Genomic DNA, 21,161 nt, shown 5'->3' on the forward strand with positions numbered 1-21,161 from the left:
ATACACTACTATACTGTACTATACACTACTGTACTGTACTATACACTACTGTACTGAACTATACACTACTGAACTATACACTACTGTACTGAACTATACACTACTGTACTGAACTATACACTACTGAACTATTCACTACTGTACTGAACTATACACTACTGTACTGAACTATACACTACTGTACTGAACTATACACTACTGAACTATACACTACTGAATTATACACTACTGTACTATACTATACACTACTGTACTGAACTATACACTACTGTACTGTACTATACACTACTGTACTGTACTATACACTACTGTACTGAACTATACACTACTGAACTATACACTACTGTACTGTACTATACACTACTGTACTGAACTATACACTACTGAACTATACACTACTGAACTATACACTACTGTACTGAACTATACACTACTGTACTGAACTATACACTACTGTACTGAACTATACACTACTGAACTATACACTACTGAACTATACACTACTGTACTGAACTATACACTACTGAACTATACACTACTGTACTGAACTATACACTACTGAACTATACACTACTGAACTATACACTACTGTACTATACTATACACTACTGTACTGAACTATACACTACTGTACTGAACTATACACTACTGAACTATACACTACTGTACTATACTATACACTACTGTACTGAACTATACACTACTGTACTGAACTATACACTACTGTACTATATACTACTGTACTATACTATACACTACTGAACTATACACTACACTACTGTACTGTACTATACACTACTGTACTGAACTATACACTACTGTACTGTACTATACACTACTGAACTATACACTACTGTACTATACTATACACTACTGTACTGTACAATACACTACTGAACTATACACTACTGTACTGTACTGTACTATACACTACTGTACTGAACTATAAACTACTGAACTATACACTACTGAACTATACACTACACTACTGTACTGTACTATACACTACTGTACTGAACTATACACTACTGTACTGTACTATACACTACTGTACTGTACTATACACTACACTACTGTACTGAACTATACACTACTGTACTGTACTATGAACTACTGTACTGAAATATACACTACTGTACTATACACTACTGTACTGAACTATACACTACTGTACTGAACTATACACTACTGTACTATACTATACACTACTGTACTGAACTATACAATAAATCAAATCAAATCAAATTTTCTTTGTCACATACACATGGTTAGCAGATGTTAATGCTATTGTAGCGAAATGCTTGTGCTTCTAGTTCCGACAATGCAGTAATTACCAACAAGTAATCTAACTAACAATTCCTAAACTACTGTCTTATACACAGTGTAAGGGGATAAAGAATATGTACATAAGGATATATGAATGAGTGATGGTACAGAGCAGCATAGGCAAGATACAGTAGATGGTATCGAGTACAGAATATACATATGAGATGAGTATGTAAACAAAGTGGCATAGTTAAAGTGACTAGTGATACATGTATTACATAAGGATGCAGTCGATGATATAGAGTACAGTATATACGTATGCATATGAGATGAATAATGTAGGGTAAGTAACATTATATAAGGTAGCATTGTTTAATGTGGCTAGTGATATATTTACATCATTTCCCATCAATTCCCATTATTAAAGTGGCTGGAGTTGAGTCAGTGTCAGTGTGTTGGCAGCAGCCACTCAATGTTAGTGGTGGCTGTTTAACAGTCTGATGGCCTTGAGATAGAAGCTGTTTTTCAGTCTCTCGGTCCCAGCTTTGATGCACCTGTACTGACCTCGCCTTCTGGTTGATAGCGGCGTGAACAGGCAGTGGCTCGGGTAGTTGATGTCCTTGATGATCTTTTTGGCCTTACTGTAACATCGGGTGGTGTAGGTGTCCTGGAGGGCAGGTAGTTTGACCCCGGTGATGCGTTGTGCAGACCTCACTACCCTCTGGAGAGCCTTACGGTTGAGGGCGGAGCAGTTGCCGTACCAGGCGGTGATACAGCCCGCCAGGATGCTCTTGATTGTGCATCTGTAGAAGTTTGTGACTGCTTTTGGTGACAAGCCGAATTTCTTCAGCCTCCTGAGGTTGAAGAGGCGCTGCTGCGCCTTCTTCACGATGCTGTCTGTGTGAGTGGACCAATTCAGTTTGTCTGTGATGTGTATGCCGAGGAACTTAAAACTTGCTACCCTCTCCACTACTGTTCCATCGATGTGGATAGGGGGGTGTTCCCTCTGCTGTTTCCTGAAGTCCACAATCATCTCCTTAGTTTTGTTGACGTTGTGTGTGAGGTTATTTTCCTGACACCACACTCCGAGGGCCCTCACCTCCTCCCTGTAGGCCGTCTCGTCGTTGTTGGTAATAAAGCCTACCACGGTTGTGTCGTCCGCAAACTTGATGATTGAGTTGGAGGCGTGCGTGGCCACGCAGTCGTGGGTGAACAGGGAGTACAGGAGAGGGCTCAGAACGCACCCTTGTGGGGCCCCAGTGTTGAGGATCAGCGGGGAGGAGATGTTGTTACCTACCCTCACCACCTGGGGTCGGCCCGTCAGGAAGTCCAGTACCCAGTTGCACAGGGCGGGGTCGAGACCCAGGGTCTCGAGCTTGATGACGAGCTTGGAGGGTACTATGGTGTTGAATGCCGAGCTGTAGTCGATGAACAGCATTCTCACATAGGTATTCCTCTTGTCCAGATGGGTTAGGGCAGTGTGCAGTGTGGTTGAGATTGCATCGTCTGTGGACCTATTTGCGCGGTAAGCAAATTGGAGTGGGTCTAGGGTGTCAGGTAGGGTGGAGGTGATATGGTCCTTGACTAGTCTCTCAAAGCACTTCATAATGACGGAAGTGAGTGCTACGGGGCGGTAGTCGTTTAGCTCAGTTACCTTAGCTTTCTTGGGAACAGGAACAATGGTGGCCCTCTTGAAGCATGTGGGAACAGCAGACTGGTATAGGGATTGATTGAATATGTCCGTAAACACACCAGCCAGCTGGTCTGCGCATGCTCTGAGGACGCGGCTGGGGATGCCGTCTGGGCCTGCAGCCTTGCGGGTTAACACGTTTAAATGTTTTACTCACCTCGGCTGCAGTGAAGGAGAGACCGCATGTTTCCGTTGCAGGCCGTGTCAGTGGCACTGTATTGTCCTCAAAGCGTGCAAAAAAGTTATTTAGTCTGCCTGGGAGCAAGACATCCTGGTCCGTGACTGGGCTGGATTTCTTCCTGTAGTCCATGATTGACTGTAGACCCTGCCACATGCCTCTTGTGTCTGAGCCGTTGAATTGAGATTTTACTTTGTCTCTGTACTGACGCTTAGCTTGTATGATAGCCTTACGGAGGGAATAGCTGCACTGTTTGTATTCAGTCATGTTACCAGACACCTTGCCCTGATTAAAAGCAGTGGTTCGCGCTTTCAGTTTCACTCGAATGCTGCCATCAATCCACGGTTTCTGGTTAGGGAATGTTTTAATCGTTGCTATGGGAACGACATCTTCAACGCACGTTCTAATGAACTCACACACCGAATCAGCGTATTCGTCAATGTTGTTATCTGACGCAATACGAAACATGTCCCAGTCCACGTGATGGAAGCAGTCTTGGAGTGTGGAGTCAGCTTGGTCGGACCAGCGTTGGACAGACCTCAGCGTGGGAGCTTCTTGTTTTAGTTTTTGTCTGTAGGCAGGTATCAGCAAAATGGAGTCGTGGTCAGCTTTTCCGAAAGTTGACGCTGATCTTATATACAGTAGTTCTTCTCGACTGTATGTAATGAAACCTAAGATGACCTGGGGTACTAATGTAAGAAATAACACGTAAAAAAACAAAAAACTGCATAGTTTCCTAGGAACGCGAAGCGAGGCGGCCATCTCTGTCGGCGCCGGAAGTAGATAATTTATGAACATTTGAACATTTTGGCCATGTTCTGTTATAATCTCCATCCGGCACAGCCAGAAGAGGACTGGCCACCCCTCACATCCTGGTTCCTCTCTAGGTTTCTTCCTAGGTTTTGGCCTTTCTAGGGAGTTTTTCCAAGCCACCGTGCTTCTACACCTGCATTGCTTGCTGTTTGGGTTTTTTAAAGTTCAATAGTTTATAGTTCAGTACAGTAGTGTATAGTTCAGTACAGTAGTGTATAGTTCAGTAGTGTATAGTTCAGTACAGTAGTGTATAGTACAGTACAGTAGTGTATAGTTCAGTACAGTGGTGTATAGTTCAGTACAGTAGTGTAGTGTATAGTTCAGTAGTGTATTGTTCAGTAGTGTAGTGTATAGTTCAGTAGTGTATAGTTCAGTACAGTAGTGTATAGTTCAGTACAGTAGTGTATAGTTCAGTAGTGTATAGTTCAGTAGTGTATAGTTCAGTAGTGTAGTGTATAGTTCAGTATAGTAGTGTAGTGTATAGTATAGTAGTGTAGTGTATAGTATAGTAGTTTATAGTTCAGTACAGTAGTGTATAGTTCAGTACAGTAGTGTATAGTTCAGTACAGTAGTGTAGTGTATAGTATAGTACAGTACATTAGTGTATAGTTCAGTACAGTACAGTAGTGTATAGTTCAGTACAGTAGTGTAGTGTATAGTATAGTAGTGTATAGTTCAGTACAGTACAGTAGTGTATTGCAGTATTGCCGATCATTAACCTTTCTCTACCGCTCCTGCTGTCTCTAGAGAGTTGTTGAAAACAGCAGGTCTGGGACATGTAGCACATCCGGTGAACAGGTCAGGGTTCCATAGCCGCAGGCAGAACAGTTGAAACTGGAGCAGCAGCACGGCCAGGTGGACTGGGGACAGCAAGGAGTCATCATGCCAGGTAGTCCTGAGGCATGGTCCTAGGGCTCAGGTCCTCCGAGAGAGAGAAAGAAAGAAAGAGAGAAAGAGAGAATTAGAGAGAACATACTTACATTCACACAGGACACCGGATAAGACAGGAGAAGTACTCCATATACACTAGAGGGATATCTTCAACCACCAACTTACCATCTTGAGACAGCCCACAAAGATCGCCACGGCACAGCCCAAGGGGGGGGGGGGCAACCCAGACAGGAAGATCACGTCAGTGACTCAACCCACTCAAGTGACGCACCCTTCCTAGGGATGGCATGGAAGAGCACCAGTAAGCCAGTGACTCAGCCCCTGTAATAAGGTTAGAGGCAGAGAATCCCAGTGGAAAGAGGGGAACCGGTCAGGCAGAGACAGCAAGGGCGGTTCGTTGTTCCAGAGCCTTTCCATTCACCTTCCCACTCCTGTGCCAGACTACACTTAATCATATGACCTACTGAAGAGATGAGTCTTCATTAAAGACTTAAAGGTTGAGACCGAGTCTGCGTCTCTCACATGGAAAGGCAGACCCTTCCATAAAAATGGAGCTCTATAGGAGAAAGCCCTGCCTCCAGCTGTTTGCTTAGAAATTCTAGGGACAATTAGGAGGCCTGTGTCTTGTGACCGTAACGTACGTGTAGGTATGTTCAGCAGGACCAAATTGGAAAGATAGGAAGAAGCAAGCCCATGTAATGCTTTGTAGATTAGCAGTAAAACCTTGAAATCAGCCCTTGCCTTAACAGGAAGCCAGTGTAGCGAGGCTGGAGTAATATGATCAAATGTTTTGGTTCTAGTCAGGATTCTAGCATCCGTATTTAGCACTAACTGAAGTTTATTTAGTGTTTTATCCGTGTAGCCGGAAAGTAGAGCATTGCAGTAGTCTAACTATACACTACTGTACTATACTGTACTGAACTATACACTACTGTACTGAAATATACACATTCTGTACTGTATAAACTTGTGAACCCAACTGTGGTTTGTGACTACTATGATTTCCCATTGTCGCCAATTCAATTTCGTTCCGGATATTCTGTTACCGATGAATCACTCATAAACAAAATTGATATGAGTAAAAACACTAACTAACTAATCCACCTTTACTAGCTAACTAATCTACCTTTACTTGTTTTTTCTGTAAAGTTTCATTGTTTTCCATCCTCATGAGGTAACAGAATTTAAATGCACAAGGCAATGTTTTTTAAACTTACAGAAGGCAGAAACATTTCTCCAAAACAAAATATAAGTGTTGATATTAGTTGTATTTCTAATACCGTTTAAGACTTTTTCTGCTGTTTTATAAAACTCATGTTCATCTGTTTGACCAGAAATCAAAGCATTTGTTTATTCCTCGAGATATTGGACGAGATGTTGGACACCAAGAATCCAAGGCAGTTCTATATCGGTGTGCTCGATATTGCCGGATTTGAGATCTTTGATGTGAGTATGAGTCCAGAACAAGATAATTAGTTGTGATTGAGAAGGATTACAGCCTTGTATCATGAAATGATCCCTTCTGAAATTCCATCAACAGTACAACAGCATGGAGCAGCTGTGCATCAACTTCACCAATGAGAAACTGCAACAGTTTTTCAACCACACCATGTTCGTCTTGGAACAAGAGGAGTACAAGAAGGAGGGAATCGTCTGGGCCTTCATTGACTTCGGCATGGACTTGGCTGCCTGCATTGAGCTTATTGAGAAGGTAACTTGCCTGTAAGGTTTATATTGGGATGCAACATCAAAGCTCATTGGGAGCGCATTGAGACATATTATCACAATGGTACCACATATCTGACTGTTGAGAACTCAGTATGTTTCCTATTATGTCCCCCTACATGAATATAATCCTGTAAAATTATACTTGCTAAAGGAATAAATGTGATCTGAAATGTAACAGTCACTTTAACTATACATTCATGTACATACTACCTCAATTGGCCCGACCAACCAGAGCTCCGGCACATTGGCTATCTGCATGGTGTCCCGCCACCCTCCACCCACCAACCCCTCTTTACGCTACTGCTACTCTCTGTTCACCATATATGCATAGTCACTTTAACCATATCTACAAGTACATACTACCTCAATCAGCCTGATTAACCAGTGTCTGTATAAAGCCTCGCGACTTTTATATCCTCGCTACTGTTTTTCATTGTCTTTTTACTGTTGTTTTTATTTCTTTACTTATCTATTGTTCACCTAATACCTTTTTTTGCACTATTGGTTAGAGGCTGTAAGTAAGCATTTCACTGTAAGGTCTACTACACCTGTTTATTTGCCACGTGCGCCGAATATAACTTTGATTTGATTTGAAATATCACTCATTTGATATACATCTCTTTTTGTAAAGCCATTGGGCATCTTCTCCATCCTTGAAGAGGAGTGCATGTTCCCCAAGGCTTCAGACACTACCTTCAAGAACAAGCTGAACGACCAACATCTTGGCAAAACCAAGGCATATGAGAAGCCCAAGCCTGCCAAAGGCAAGGCAGAGGCCCACTTCTCCCTGGTGCACTATGCCGGCACTGTGGACTACAACATCACTGGCTGGCTGGAGAAGAACAAGGACCCCCTGAACGACTCAGTTATTCAGATGTACGGGAAGTCCTCAGTCAAACTGTTGGCTGCTCTGTATCCCGCTGCCCCACCTGAGGGTAAGGAGCATCACATCAAAAGATTAAATTAATAAGCAATAGTTACAACTCAGACCCACATTGGTTTTAAAGCACTGGCCACCAACCTTTTCAGATTCAAGATCACATTGTGAGTCAAAATGCAAGCTAGGATGTCAGGACCCGGTTTCGAACCTGGGTCTCCGGAGTGAGAAACAGTCACTTAACCAACTGAGCCACGAATAGTCAGCAGAACCCATAAGATGAGGCAGACACAGCAGTACTTAAGACGGTGTATTTAATAAAGGTCCAAAAGGTTAGGAAAAACACAAAAAGACCTCAAAAACTCACCAAAAATAAACAAAAACAAAAAAACAGAAAAAACACAGAACCTAAAATACAAAAAATGGCAAACAAAAGGTGGTAGGAAAAACACAAAAAGACCTCAAAAGAAACTCACCAAAAATAAACAAAAACAAAAAAACAGAATACCACAAGAACTTCCCCGGAATCGACAAGAGCACAAGAACACTAGGGCAGGGTGCTAACATACAAACACAGAGCACAGAACTGAGGGAAACAAAGGGTTTAAATACAATCAGGGGAAACGAGACACAGGTGCAAATAATAATGGGGATCAAGGGAAAAACATAGGGACAAAAAGCACAATGGGGACATCTACTGACCAAAACCCGGAACAACCCTGGCCAAATCCTGACATAGGATCTACTGCTGAGAATAGTTTCTGGTTGTAGTCATTCATTACAGCTGCAGTGCTGGTTGTAGTCATTCATTACAGCTGCAGTGCTGGTTGTAGTCATTCATTACAGCTGCAGTGCTGGTTGTAGTCATTCATTACAGCTGCAGTGCTGGTTGTAGTCATTCATTACATCTGCAGTGCTGGTTGTCCTCATTCATTACAGCTGCAGTGCTGGTTGTAGCATGAGTAGAAGTAGGGAGAACACGCATTTTATGTCTCTTAAAAGTGTTGAACAAAGTGTTGAATAACAACTTAAACATGAACTAACTCATTAAAACAGCACCGCTCTGCTGTATTTGTAGAGTCTCTCTCTGGTCATAGCTTATATCGTTTTTACGTCTCAAAGTAGTAACTTTGTTGTGGGTCCGAATCTTGTTTTTACAGTCTATGGCTCGAGGAAACTGTACAGGCACGGTGCTCTGAGCTCTCTGATTGGCCAGCAGTAGGCCTATACGTGCAGTTGTTTTGCTCTCTACCTTCAGACATGAAACGGTTTAAAATCCTGATCAACATGTTGGTGACCAATGCTTTAATTTCTTTGACTGAATCACAATTTATCAGGGTTATTTACTGGGTTAATTTACTCATTCAACAGGTGTTATTTTGCACAATCCCGATGGCAGCATTTGATTCTCCAATTTCTAATTATCTTTTACTTATTCACATTTGAACAGATACGACCAAGAAAGGAGGCAAGAAGAAGGGTGGTTCCATGCAGACTGTGTCGTCCCAGTTCAGGGTGAGCTTTTGAAACGTGTATATTCAGTCCTCCAAAAGGAGCATTGGTTACCATACATTATTTCTGAGAAAATGGTTTGTAACCCTCTTCCAGGAGAACTTACAAAAGCTGATGACCAACTTGAGGAGCACTCATCCTCACTTTGTGCGCTGCCTGATCCCCAACGAGTCAAAGACTCCAGGTACAGGAAATATTGAGTTGAATATTACATTTTATCAATACAGTATCAGTAACCTTAACAAGTTCAATCCTTTAATCTGTTAATAAGTATTAAAGAGACATGGTTTGTTTTACCAGGTCTGATGGAGAACTTCCTGGTCATCCACCAGCTCAGGTGTAATGGTGTTCTGGAGGGGATCAGGATCTGCAGGAAGGGCTTCCCCAGTAGAATCATCTATGCTGACTTCAAGCAGAGGTGCACACACACACACACACACACACATGTACACACATACACATACACATACACATACACATACACATACACATACACATACACACATACACAAACACAAACACATACACAAACACATACACATACACATACACATACACAAACAAACACATACACAAACACATACACAAACACATACACATACACATACACATACACATACACATACACATACACAAACACAAACACATACACATACACACACACACATACACATACACAAACACATACACATACACAAACACATACACATACACATACACATACACATACACACACACACACACACACACACATAATAGGCTTAGCTTGTATGTAATATAACCAGCCTATTACAACTTGACGTGTTAAAAATGTCTCCTCATTCAGGTACAAAGTACTGAATGCCAGTGTCATCCCAGAGGGCCAGTTCATGGACAACAAGAAGGCTTCTGAGAAGCTGCTTGGGTCCATTGATATAAATCACGACGATTACAAGTTTGGACACACCAAGGTCAGTCAAATGTTGTTCCCCAAATGTTGTTTGTTTGTAAGAATTGCAATATTTATGTTGGTCAAATCAATCTAGTATTGTTGTTCCCCTGTTCTGATCCAACTCTTTCTATCTGTCACCATCTGACTCTGGTTCCAATGGCCATGTTGACCTGTGTCTCAGGTGTTCTTCAAAGCCGGTCTGCTGGGTGTCTTGGAGGAGATGAGAGATGAGAAGCTGGCTGTTCTGGTCGGCATGGTCCAGGCTCTCAGCCGTGGATTCCTCATGAGAAAAGAGTTCACCAAGATGATGGAGAGGAGGTGAGGAAGAGTAGACATCTTGGCAAAGCTTTCTGTGAACCACCTGAATGTAATGCATCACATACTGTATATGCTGTGAGTTGATCAGAATGAGAAAGTAGGTCTTATATTGTTCTATTAGTGCTGCAGTTTGGGATTTGGCAAAGCTGTTCAGTTGTCATTTATATTGGTGATATTTACCCATTCATCATTAAATAACATAAAATGACTCCTGATTTAAGCATGACCTGTCAGTCCTTGCATCTAGAACTCAGTCTATGAATGTAAGAGTTGTTCCATTTCCTTAGCTCCGTTCCTCAGCTGTATACTCAAAGTTTCGGGGGGGATGTTGTTCTTCAAATCCCAGAATGTAGCTTTAAGCATGTCACTCACCATGCCACTCTATCCTCTCTGTCGACCAGAGATGCCATCTTCACCGTCCAGTACAACATCCGTTCATTCATGAATGTGAAAACCTGGCCATGGATGAAGGTGTACTTCAAGATCAAGCCTCTGCTGAAGAGCGCTGAGACGGAGAAGGAGCTGGCCAACATGAAGGAGAACTTTGACAAGATGAAAACAGACCTGGCCAAGGCTCTGGCCAAGAAGAAGGAGTTGGAGGAGAAGATGGTGTCCATTCTGCAAGAGAAGAACGACCTGGCACTCCAAGTTGCATCTGTGAGTGAGAAATTATCCTCATAAGGTCATATTTCCATACACATGAATACATGTTAAACATATATTTTATGAATATTGATTTTCTCTGAACTCTATGACTAAATAAATTCCATATTTTGATAAACAAAGTGAGGAGGCTGATTTTTCTCCTGTTCTGAAATCAGGAATCAGAGAATCTGAACGATGCTGAGGAAAGGTGTGAGGGACTCATCAAGAGCAAGATCCAGCTGGAGGCCAAACTCAAAGAAACGACAGAGAGGCTGGAGGATGAGGAGGAGATGAATGCTGAGTTGACTGCCAAGAAGAGGAAGCTGGAGGATGAGTGCTCGGAGCTGAAGAAGGACATTGATGACCTGGAGCTCACCCTGGCCAAAGTGGAGAAGGAGAAGCACGCCACTGAAAACAAGGTCTTGTGTCTTACCAAAGACAGTTTAACCAAACAATAACTCATACCATAATCAACTCAAAACATTGCTCAACAGAAATGGAAATCCAGATGTATTGTAACAAAGAGTATAATAGTGGTACTCCCCACATTTATTGTATGTTAAGCTGCCCCTCATTTATAACTTCCATTCAGTACACTGGCATGGAGTACACTGCCACCTAGTGTTGAATCTATAGAACAGTACCTGTTGGCACATTTCTAATCTGAATTAAATGAATGCAATACATATGAAACTAAATCTCCCCTTTATGGTGAAGTGACAAAAGGCTAATTATGTCGTGGCCGTTTTCAGGTTAAAAACCTGACAGAGGAGATGGCATCTATGGATGAGAGTGTTGTCAAGCTGACCAAGGAGAAGAAAGCCCTCCAAGAGGCCCACCAGCAGACACTGGACGACCTGCAGGCAGAGGAGGACAAAGTCAACACTCTGACCAAGGCCAAGACCAAGCTGGAACAGCAAGTGGACGACGTGAGTGGAGTTTGACATTTTGGCCACAATAGTATTTAAGATGTTATTATCTTCAGTTGTTTAGATTTGAATAATACATGTGTGTTTTTCTCTTGTAGCTTGAGGGTTCTCTGGAGCAAGAGAAGAAGCTCCGTATGGACCTTGAGAGAGCAAAGAGAAAGCTGGAGGGAGATCTGAAACTGGCCCAGGAGTCCATAATGGACCTGGAGAATGACAAGCAGCAGTCTGATGAGAAAATCAAGAAGTAAGCAAACAATTCCTGCCGTATTGACAATAATGGTTGTTCTTGTCTAATTCTTGTAATTATGAATTAGCATTTACATGCGATACGTATGATACTCTAACTTCACTCTATTGAACCAAAACCAACCTTGCAATCAACATGTTTGTGTTTCTTAGGAAGGAGTTTGAGACATCCCAGCTCCTCAGTAAAATAGAGGATGAACAGTGTCTGGGAGCTCAGCTGCAGAAGAAGATCAAGGAACTCCAGGTACAGTACAGAACCTAAGCTCCAGTACAGGAAAGAACACACCTGAAACATCTCCTAAAAAAATATTCTGGTAGCACACATTTTTCCTGGTGGCTTGAAGGTTGCAAGATGGTGCTTCTTACTGTTGTAGTTTGGTTCCCGCATGGGACACTATCTACTTAATATATTAGTGTAACTGGTTTTGTATGAACACATTTAAAAAATATATATACTATTATTGTTTTATGTATTGTATCATCAACCGTGCTACTGCCCCCTGTTCTAGGCCCGTATTGAGGAGCTGGAGGAGGAAATTGAAGCTGAGCGTGCTGCCAGGGCTAAGGTTGAGAAGCAGAGAGCCGATCTCTCCAGGGAACTTGAGGAGATCAGCGAGAGGCTGGAGGAGGCTGGAGGCGCCACTGCTGTTCAGATTGAGATGAACAAGAAGCGTGAGGCAGAGTTCCAGAAGCTGCGTCGTGATCTTGAAGAGTCCACCCTGCAGCATGAGTCCACAGCCGCCGCTCTGCGCAAGAAGCAGGCCGACAGTGTGGCTGAGCTCGGGGAGCAGATCGACAACCTGCAGCGCGTCAAGCAGAAGCTGGAGAAGGAGAAGAGCGAGTACAAGATGGAGATTGATGACCTCTCCAGCAACATGGAGTCCGTCGCCAAGGCTAAGGTGAGTAGTGATGTTTTGATCAAGCAGTGTTGAGGAGGGTCAACTACATTACCATTCAAGTGAACTGAAGTTGACAGGAGTCTCATATATAAAGTAATGATGGAACATGTTTCACTAACAGGGCAATCTGGAGAAGATGTGCCGTACTCTTGAGGACCAGCTGAGCGAGATCAAGACTAAGAATGATGAGAATGTTCGCCAGATCAACGACATCAGTGGACAGAGGGCCAGACTCCTGACAGAAAATGGTACCATCATCAACAATGAACAACAATTCATTCTTCAGTAAAACACAATAACATGTATTGGGGGCTGTATTCACGTATTCCAGTCCACATAGTTTATATTGTTCTGACTTAAACTGTAATGGTCGCACTTTAGAGCCATTTGTTACATTATCTGAAAAAATATTTTATTCAGATAACTAATACTTTTGAAAAACGAGATGATCACAAATTTGATTACTTTTAAATTGAGAAATGATGGCAAAAAATACAATGACTTCATTTTCTCGCAAGTTTGTTAGTTCCACCTGAGCGAGCCTGACCACAATTCAGAGACCACTATGATGACACACCAAATGGGTTTGATGGATGCGTTTCGTCTGCTTCTAATGCCTCTTAAGGGGAAAGTAATCCAAAAGTAATGTAATGTAATCAGATTACATTATTGAGTTTGGGTAATCCAAGAGTTACGTTACTGATTACACTTTGACAGGTAACTAGTAACTGCAATGGGCTACATTTAGAAAGTAACCTACCAAACCCCGAATATTTAACACCAAACATTGCCCTACATTACCATGAAATACATGTTCAATCTGAGAGAACAGACCCAATTAACAAGATGTCCCTCTGTCCCTGCAGGTGAGTTTGGCCGCCAGCTGGAGGAGAAGGAATCCCTGGTGTCTCAGCTGACCAGAGGCAAACAGGCCTTCACCCAGCAGGTAGAGGAGCTGAAGAGGCAGATTGAAGAGGAGGTCAAGGTAAGGGAATTTTGAAATCCCAGTGTGTCCCTCGAGACAAAATGATTGCCACACCTGATATAGACGGTAACCAGGCCACCCTCAGAGACTTCTACTGTCATATGTTTTACTATCTCTCTTAGTCTTTACATTTCACTCTTTGTCTCGAAAAGGCTAAAAACGCACTGGCCCACGGTGTCCAGTCTGCCCGCCATGACTGTGACCTCCTGAGGGAGCAGTTTGAGGAGGAGCAGGAGGCCAAGGCAGAGCTGCAACGCGGCATGTCCAAGGCCAACAGTGAGGTGGCTCAGTGGAGGACTAAGTATGAAACTGATGCCATCCAGCGCACAGAGGAGCTGGAGGAGTCAAAGTGAGTCGCACGGAACAGCAAAACTCAAATATAGGGTGTGGATAGTGAGTGGTAGGGAACACTAAAAAAATGTCACGTTGAGATGTATTGTGACGTTTGTAAACCCTCTGTCATCAAACAGGAAGAAGCTGGCCCAGCGTCTGCAGGAGGCTGAGGAGACCATTGAGGCGACCAACTCCAAGTGTGCCTCCCTGGAGAAGACCAAGCAGAGGCTGCAGGGAGAGGTGGAGGACCTCATGATTGACGTTGAGAGAGCAAACGCCATGGCCGCCAACCTAGACAAGAAGCAGAGGAACTTTGACAAGGTGAAAATTAATTATCCTCAACCTAGAGTAATATTTTCTGTCTGCTGTATGATCAAATGTAGCATAACTCCACCATATGTCTGATTCAAAACTCTTCATCAAGACCTAATGAAAATCCCATTGATTTCCTTAGGTTCTGGCAGAGTGGAAGCAGAAGTATGAGGAGGGCCAGGCTGAGCTGGAAGGAGCTCAGAAGGAGGTTCGCTCAATGAGCACTGAACTCTTCAAAATGAAGAACTCCTACGAGGAGGCTCTGGATCATCTGGAGACTCTGAAGAGAGAGAACAAGAACCTGCAACGTGAGCATTTGACAGCAGTTCTATTGGGCTCATGTTTGACTAGTGTAAACATCAACATTTACTTTTTTTCAACTTATAATCGTTATTCCTTTGACCAACCCAAAGGAGTGGGGGCATTGAGATCTACAAGAACCTATGAAGTGCTGATTAATTCATGAATCAAATCAAATTGTATTTGTCACATGCTTCGTAAACAACTGGTGCTTACGTCCCTACCCAACAATGCAGCGAGAAAAAAAGGAAATAGTGAGAAAATAAAATGTGGAATAAATACACAATGAGTAACGATAACTTGGCCATGTACACAAGACACCAGTACAGAGTCGATGTGTAGATGTGTTGATCGTTACATAGTAACCAATAGCTACCCAGACTTATGGCTTGGGGTAGAAGCTGCTTAGGGTCCTGTCTGTTCCAGACTTGATGCATTGGTACTGTTTGCCATGCGGTAGCAGAGAGAGCAGTCAATGATTTGGGTGGCTGGAGTCTTTGACAATATTTAGGGCATTCCCTGACACCGGCTGGTATAGAGGTCCTGGATGACAGGAAGCTCGGCCCCAGTAATTATTGTGATTCAATGTCAACTTCATTGCTTTGACGATACCCACTGAAAATCTCCCAAGTCTAAACTGCTCCTGTGTTTGGTGTGTGCAGAGGAGATCGGTGACCTAACTGAGCAGATCGGAGAGACTGGCAAGAGCATCCATGAGCTGGAGAAGGCCAAGAAGACTGTGGAGACAGAGAAGTCTGAAATCCAGACCGCTCTGGAGGAGGCTGAGGTACAAACTACAGCTGTTGGATGGGAAAAGCAGTGTTCATTTGATCATTTGGATTATTTGGATGCAGAAGCATCAACTACTCTTCCTGGGGTCCACAAAAAACACAAGACAACAAATAACAAAACACTGATAGACAAGGGCAGTCACACAAATGTAAAATACGATATACAAACAATACAACTAAAGTGGTACACTAGCCAACGCCAGCTACAGTCCCACACTCCCTGTATTGGTGTTTATTGTAGTCATATATATTTAATTCCTTGTGTTAGACACATCCAAATGTATTGAACACAATTGGCCTGACTGCTTCTCTTTGTCCAGGGAACACTGGAGCACGAGGAATCCAAGATTCTGCGTGTGCAGCTGGAGCTGAACCAGATCAAGGGTGAGGTGGACAGGAAGCTGGCTGAGAAGGACGAGGAGATGGAGCAGATCAAGAGGAACAGCCAGAGGATGGTTGACTCCATGCAGAGCACCCTGGACTCTGAGGTGAGGAGCAGGAATGATGCCCTGAGGGTGAAGAAGAAGATGGAGGGAGACCTGAACGAGATGGAGGTTCAGCTGAGCCACTCCAACAGGCAGGCCGCTGAGGCCCAGAAACAGCTGAGGAACGTCCAGGGACAGCTCAAGGTAAAGGGACTGGGATATCAGGCAAACAATTCTGAAGGTTATGGAGAGATTTGTTTGTGAATCTGTAGGAATGAATAGAACAGAGAAATTTAATCGAGTTGACTAATATAGTGTTAAAAGGTAGAGATATTGGGGGAATTCTTATCAATTAACATTTCTTTCACTGACCCTATCACCTCTACTTCCACAAGTCCTAATGAACCCATGTCATTGTGAACCCCAGGATGCCCAGTTGCACCTTGATGACGCCGTCCGTGCCGCAGATGATATGAAGGAGCAGGCAGCCATGGTGGAGCGCAGGAACGGTCTGATGGTGGCTGAAATCGAGGAGCTGAGAGTTGCTCTGGAGCAGACAGAGAGAGGCCGCAAAGTGGCTGAGACTGAACTGGTGGACGCCAGCGAGCGTGTTGGACTGCTGCACTCCCAGGTATGGGTCAAAAGACATTTCTAATGAAACTCAACCAAGCATACCGTTTCTGCCTTGTGACCTGAAAGTTGTCTTGAGAGTCACATGTTGTTTCTTACTTCTCCTCCAGAACACCAGCCTTCTGAACTCCAAGAAGAAGCTGGAGTCTGACCTGGTGCAGGTGCAGGGAGAGGTGGAAGACATCGTCCAGGAGGCCAGGAATGCAGAGGAGAAGGCCAAGAAGGCCATCACTGACGTGAGTCCTTATGATCTGTTCAATTACATTCACTTGATTTGTATTCAAAGACCATTGGTATCTGGCATGGTTTAACAGAAAAAATTATCTCAGAGGAATGTTATGATTGGTGCCAATTGGTGCATACATCAAACAAACTTCGATTTCAGGCGGCCATGATGGCTGAGGAGCTGAAGAAGGAGCAGGACACCAGCTCTCACCTGGAGAGGATGAAGAAGAACCTGGAGGTCACAGTCAAGGACCTGCAGCACCGTCTGGATGAGGCTGAGAATCTGGCCATGAAGGGAGGCAAGAAGCAGCTCCAGAAACTGGAGTCCAGGGTGAGTTAACAGTTGGGTGGATATGGGTGGATTGAATGACTAATTGCTGGAAATGTATTTAATCATACAAATACACAGGATCATTGTGTAATGACCTTCTCTCAATACCCCACATAGATAATGAAAATGTATCATTACAGATCCCTTAAATTAAAATTGTGAAAGTACATAGGAACAGACAACAATTGTGCCTCCTTGACTGGGTAGAAGAATATACCTCTGTTGTACTAAGATTTGTTCCATCTGATTTCACCACCTCAAACAAATGCCTTTCGTCCATAAAGGTTCGTGAGCTCGAGACGGATGTGGAGGCTGAGCAGAGAAGAAGTGTAGATGCGGTCAAGGGAGTCCGCAAGTATGAGCGCAAAGTCAAGGAGCTCACCTACCAGGTAACAGAAAGTGCCTGCATCCCAAACTTAACACTGACACAGACAGGTTTGTGTATAAAACTATGGGCATTGATTCTTTGATCTTGTCCCACAGACTGAGGAGGATAAGAAGAACGTTGCCAGACTTCAGGACCTGGTAGATAAGCTGCAGATGAAAGTCAAGGCCTACAAGAGGCAGGCTGAAGAAGCGGTGAGTCACATACTTTGTCAGCGTACATTGGTAAACAGTTTTCTCCCCTTGTAGACATTACAACCCTTAATATCCATACAGTTTAGTTTAGGCTTTAACCAATGCCTCGCAAAGAAGAGCACTGATTGGTAGATAGGTTAAAAAAAATTGCAAAGGGATAAACATTTTACGGGAATTCTGTTCATCGTACTGGGAGTTTATTTATTATTTATATTTAGTTATTATGAAAAAAAATGGAATTTAGATAAGAACTGTCAAAATCCTAGAGAAAAAAAACAGATTTAGTCTGCTTTTCACCAGACACTGGAAGACAAATTAATATTTCAGCTCGACAATAACCTAAAACACAAGGACATATCTACACTTTTCTTACCAAGAAAACAGGGAATGTTCCGGAGTGGCCTAGTAAGGAAACTAAAGGAAAGGAGGAACGGTGATATCAGGTGTGGCTAAAGTTGTTCATGGCCCAAATTCACCCTGTGAATGGGAGGATTTCCATCCCACTCGCCATCCACTTCTTTCGGTGTTGGTGGACCAGGAGGGGGGGGGGGATCTCCACCTTTGAATTCAGTCTGATTTCAGCCACATTGATCACTGAAATGGGCTGCAAAATCAACAACAACAACTAGTCCATCGTTCCGGACCTGTACAGGCCGTCAGTAGATACACTCAACTAAAAAACATTAACAGCCTATAAATGAAGATAAAATAGCTTACAGACAAATACTCTCTCCAAACACATTCTTTAAACAGACACACTCATCCAGAGAAATTAGGGTTACGTGCCTTGCTCAAGGGAACACCGACAGACTTTCACCGAGTCGTCTGGGGGGTTTCAAACCAGCAACCTTTCAATTACTGGCCCTACACTCTTAACCGCTAGGCTATCTGTGGCGTAGCATTAACTGTGGGTAGCTAATGAGAAGGATTTTTGACTTATCTTCTTGAAAAATGATGGCGAGACATAAAAGTGTCTGTATGGCAATGATCAACATCCAAATGGACAGATCTTGAAGAATTATGAAAGTTTTGTACAATCCAGAGATTTACCCACAAAGACACAAAGACACAGCTAAAGATGTGAATACCTATCTAGTCCTGATATAGGTTTTATTTTATTTTTATTAACACAAATGTTGTTGTTTTTTAATTGTTCCTCTACTTTGATATTACGGTGTATGTTTTGTAGATATTTGACCAAAAAAAACTAATTTAAATCCATTTTAATCTGAATTTGTTACACTATAAAATGTGAAGTTATCCAAGGGGGTGTGAATACTTGTTTTAGACACTGAACCCCCCTGGAGGCAAAGGTTTGATCCCCCATGTCACCACTCATTCTCTCTGCTGGATCATCTATCTCCCTATATACATTGTTATCCTAAATATGTCAATAAAAAAGTACTTTAAAATACATTAAGAAAAAAGAATATTAATTTGATACCTGAAGCTTCAAACTTTGAACGCTGATTTTATGCTCCCCCTCTCTTGTTTCCGCACCCAGGAGGAACAAGCCAACGGCCACATGTCTAAGTTCAGGAAGGTTCAGCATGAGCTGGAGGAGGCTGAGGAGCGTGCTGACATCGCTGAGTCTCAAGTCAACAAGCTCAGAGCCAAGACCCGCGACACTGGAAAGGTACAGAGCTGCTACTAAACCTAAACCTGACTCATGTTCAAATATGGCCACATCAACACCACTTATTAGTTGGTCCTCACAGAGGTCAATAGCAAACTTTTACACTCACTAAAATGTATTTAAGATCTCTAAGAATCACATTTCAGGTAGGGTCAAAATAGATGAATTCAAACTAAGATGGTACTTCAAAATTGAAAATCAAAGTTCATCATTGAGCCATTAATGCTTCATCCATTACGTTATCTCTAACTATTCATATATTCATATATTTTACATGTTCATTATTAATACTCATCCATTATTTTCTTTCTGTCTTCCTTACAGGGCAAAGAAGTTGCTGAATAAACAAGACCAAAGTCTTCCATCATTTTCCTGGATTGCATAAAATATGATTTTCATGGTGAAATGTTTAACTTGGATTAAAAAAGTGTCGGCTTACATACACTCTCTTTGTGCCTCTGGACTTATTTCTCAACAAACAGCTGTTTTATATCATGCAAATGTTCTACTTTAATTTAAGGCGCAATCTCAGATTCCAAAAAAAACAATGCAGTCTGTGTCGCTATGGCAGAAAACGTTGTTTAGATATTATCAAATAGGCCTGCTAATACCATCCTACCATTACACAATAGTCTCATCCTACCATGACACATTAATTCCATCCTACCATTACACATTAATACCATCCTACCATTACACATTAATATCATCCTACCATTACACATTAGTCTCATCCTACCATTACACATTTGTATCATCCTACCATGAAACATTAATACCATCCTACCATTACACATTAATATCATCCTATCATTACACATTAGTATCACCCTACCATTACACATTAGTCTCATCCTACCATGACACATTAATACCATCCTACCATTACACATTAATATCATCCTACCATTACACATTAGTCTCATCCTACCATTACACATTAGTCTCATCCTACCATGACACATTAATACCATCCTACCATTACACATTAATATCATCCTACCATTACACATTAGTCTCATCCTACCATTACACATTAGTCTCATCCTACCATGACACATTAATACCATCCTACCATTACACATTAATATCATCCTACCATTACACATTAGTATCACCCTACCATTACACATTAGTCTCATCCTACCATTACACATTAATACCATCCTACCATTACACATTAATATCATCCTACCATTACACATTAGTATCACCCTACCATTACACATTAGTCTCATCCTACCATTACACATTAATACCATCCTACCATTACACATTAATATCATCCAACCATGACACATTAATACCATCCTACCATTACACATTAATATCATCCTACCATTACACATTAGTATCACCCTACCATTACACATTAGTATCACCCTACCATTACATATTAGTCTCATCCTACCATTACACATTAATACCATCCTAACATTACACATTAGTATCATCTTACCATTACACATTAATACCATCCTAACATTACACATTAGTATCATCCAACCATTACACATTAATATCATCCTACCCTTACACATTAATATAATCCTACCATTACACATTATCATCCTACCATTACACATTAGTATCATCCTACCATTATACATTAATATCATCCTACCATTACACATTAATATCATCCTACCATTACACATTAATATCATCCTACCATTACACATTAGTATCAT

The 21,161-nt window shown here is 42.2% G+C and overlaps 1 protein-coding gene across 1 annotated transcript in view; it reads left to right on the forward strand.

Moving 5' to 3' along the window:
- The window catches only part of LOC135558089 (myosin heavy chain, fast skeletal muscle-like), a 40,156-nt gene extending 20,262 nt beyond the window's left edge, over nt 1–19,894 (forward strand). The window contains exons 14-41 of the mRNA XM_064991839.1: nt 6,173–6,284; nt 6,379–6,549; nt 7,198–7,501; nt 8,894–8,958; nt 9,052–9,139; nt 9,256–9,373; nt 9,782–9,905; nt 10,068–10,204; nt 10,606–10,861; nt 11,026–11,268; nt 11,602–11,778; nt 11,877–12,022; nt 12,178–12,268; nt 12,534–12,923; nt 13,045–13,171; nt 13,790–13,908; nt 14,061–14,257; nt 14,379–14,562; nt 14,696–14,861; nt 15,516–15,640; nt 15,965–16,273; nt 16,497–16,700; nt 16,810–16,935; nt 17,085–17,255; nt 17,540–17,644; nt 17,739–17,834; nt 19,339–19,470; nt 19,795–19,894. Of these exons, the coding sequence (XP_064847911.1) occupies nt 6,173–6,284; nt 6,379–6,549; nt 7,198–7,501; nt 8,894–8,958; nt 9,052–9,139; nt 9,256–9,373; nt 9,782–9,905; nt 10,068–10,204; nt 10,606–10,861; nt 11,026–11,268; nt 11,602–11,778; nt 11,877–12,022; nt 12,178–12,268; nt 12,534–12,923; nt 13,045–13,171; nt 13,790–13,908; nt 14,061–14,257; nt 14,379–14,562; nt 14,696–14,861; nt 15,516–15,640; nt 15,965–16,273; nt 16,497–16,700; nt 16,810–16,935; nt 17,085–17,255; nt 17,540–17,644; nt 17,739–17,834; nt 19,339–19,470; nt 19,795–19,815 (4,504 nt within the window). The 3' untranslated portion in view covers nt 19,816–19,894. The remainder of the gene's footprint in view (nt 1–6,172; nt 6,285–6,378; nt 6,550–7,197; nt 7,502–8,893; nt 8,959–9,051; nt 9,140–9,255; nt 9,374–9,781; nt 9,906–10,067; nt 10,205–10,605; nt 10,862–11,025; nt 11,269–11,601; nt 11,779–11,876; nt 12,023–12,177; nt 12,269–12,533; nt 12,924–13,044; nt 13,172–13,789; nt 13,909–14,060; nt 14,258–14,378; nt 14,563–14,695; nt 14,862–15,515; nt 15,641–15,964; nt 16,274–16,496; nt 16,701–16,809; nt 16,936–17,084; nt 17,256–17,539; nt 17,645–17,738; nt 17,835–19,338; nt 19,471–19,794) is intronic.
- The last annotated feature ends 1,267 nt before the right edge of the window (nt 19,895–21,161 follow it).

The sequence above is a fragment of the Oncorhynchus masou genome, chromosome 17 (assembly GCF_036934945.1).
Source record: "Oncorhynchus masou masou isolate Uvic2021 chromosome 17, UVic_Omas_1.1, whole genome shotgun sequence".
NCBI classification, from domain to species: domain Eukaryota; kingdom Metazoa; phylum Chordata; class Actinopteri; order Salmoniformes; family Salmonidae; genus Oncorhynchus; species Oncorhynchus masou.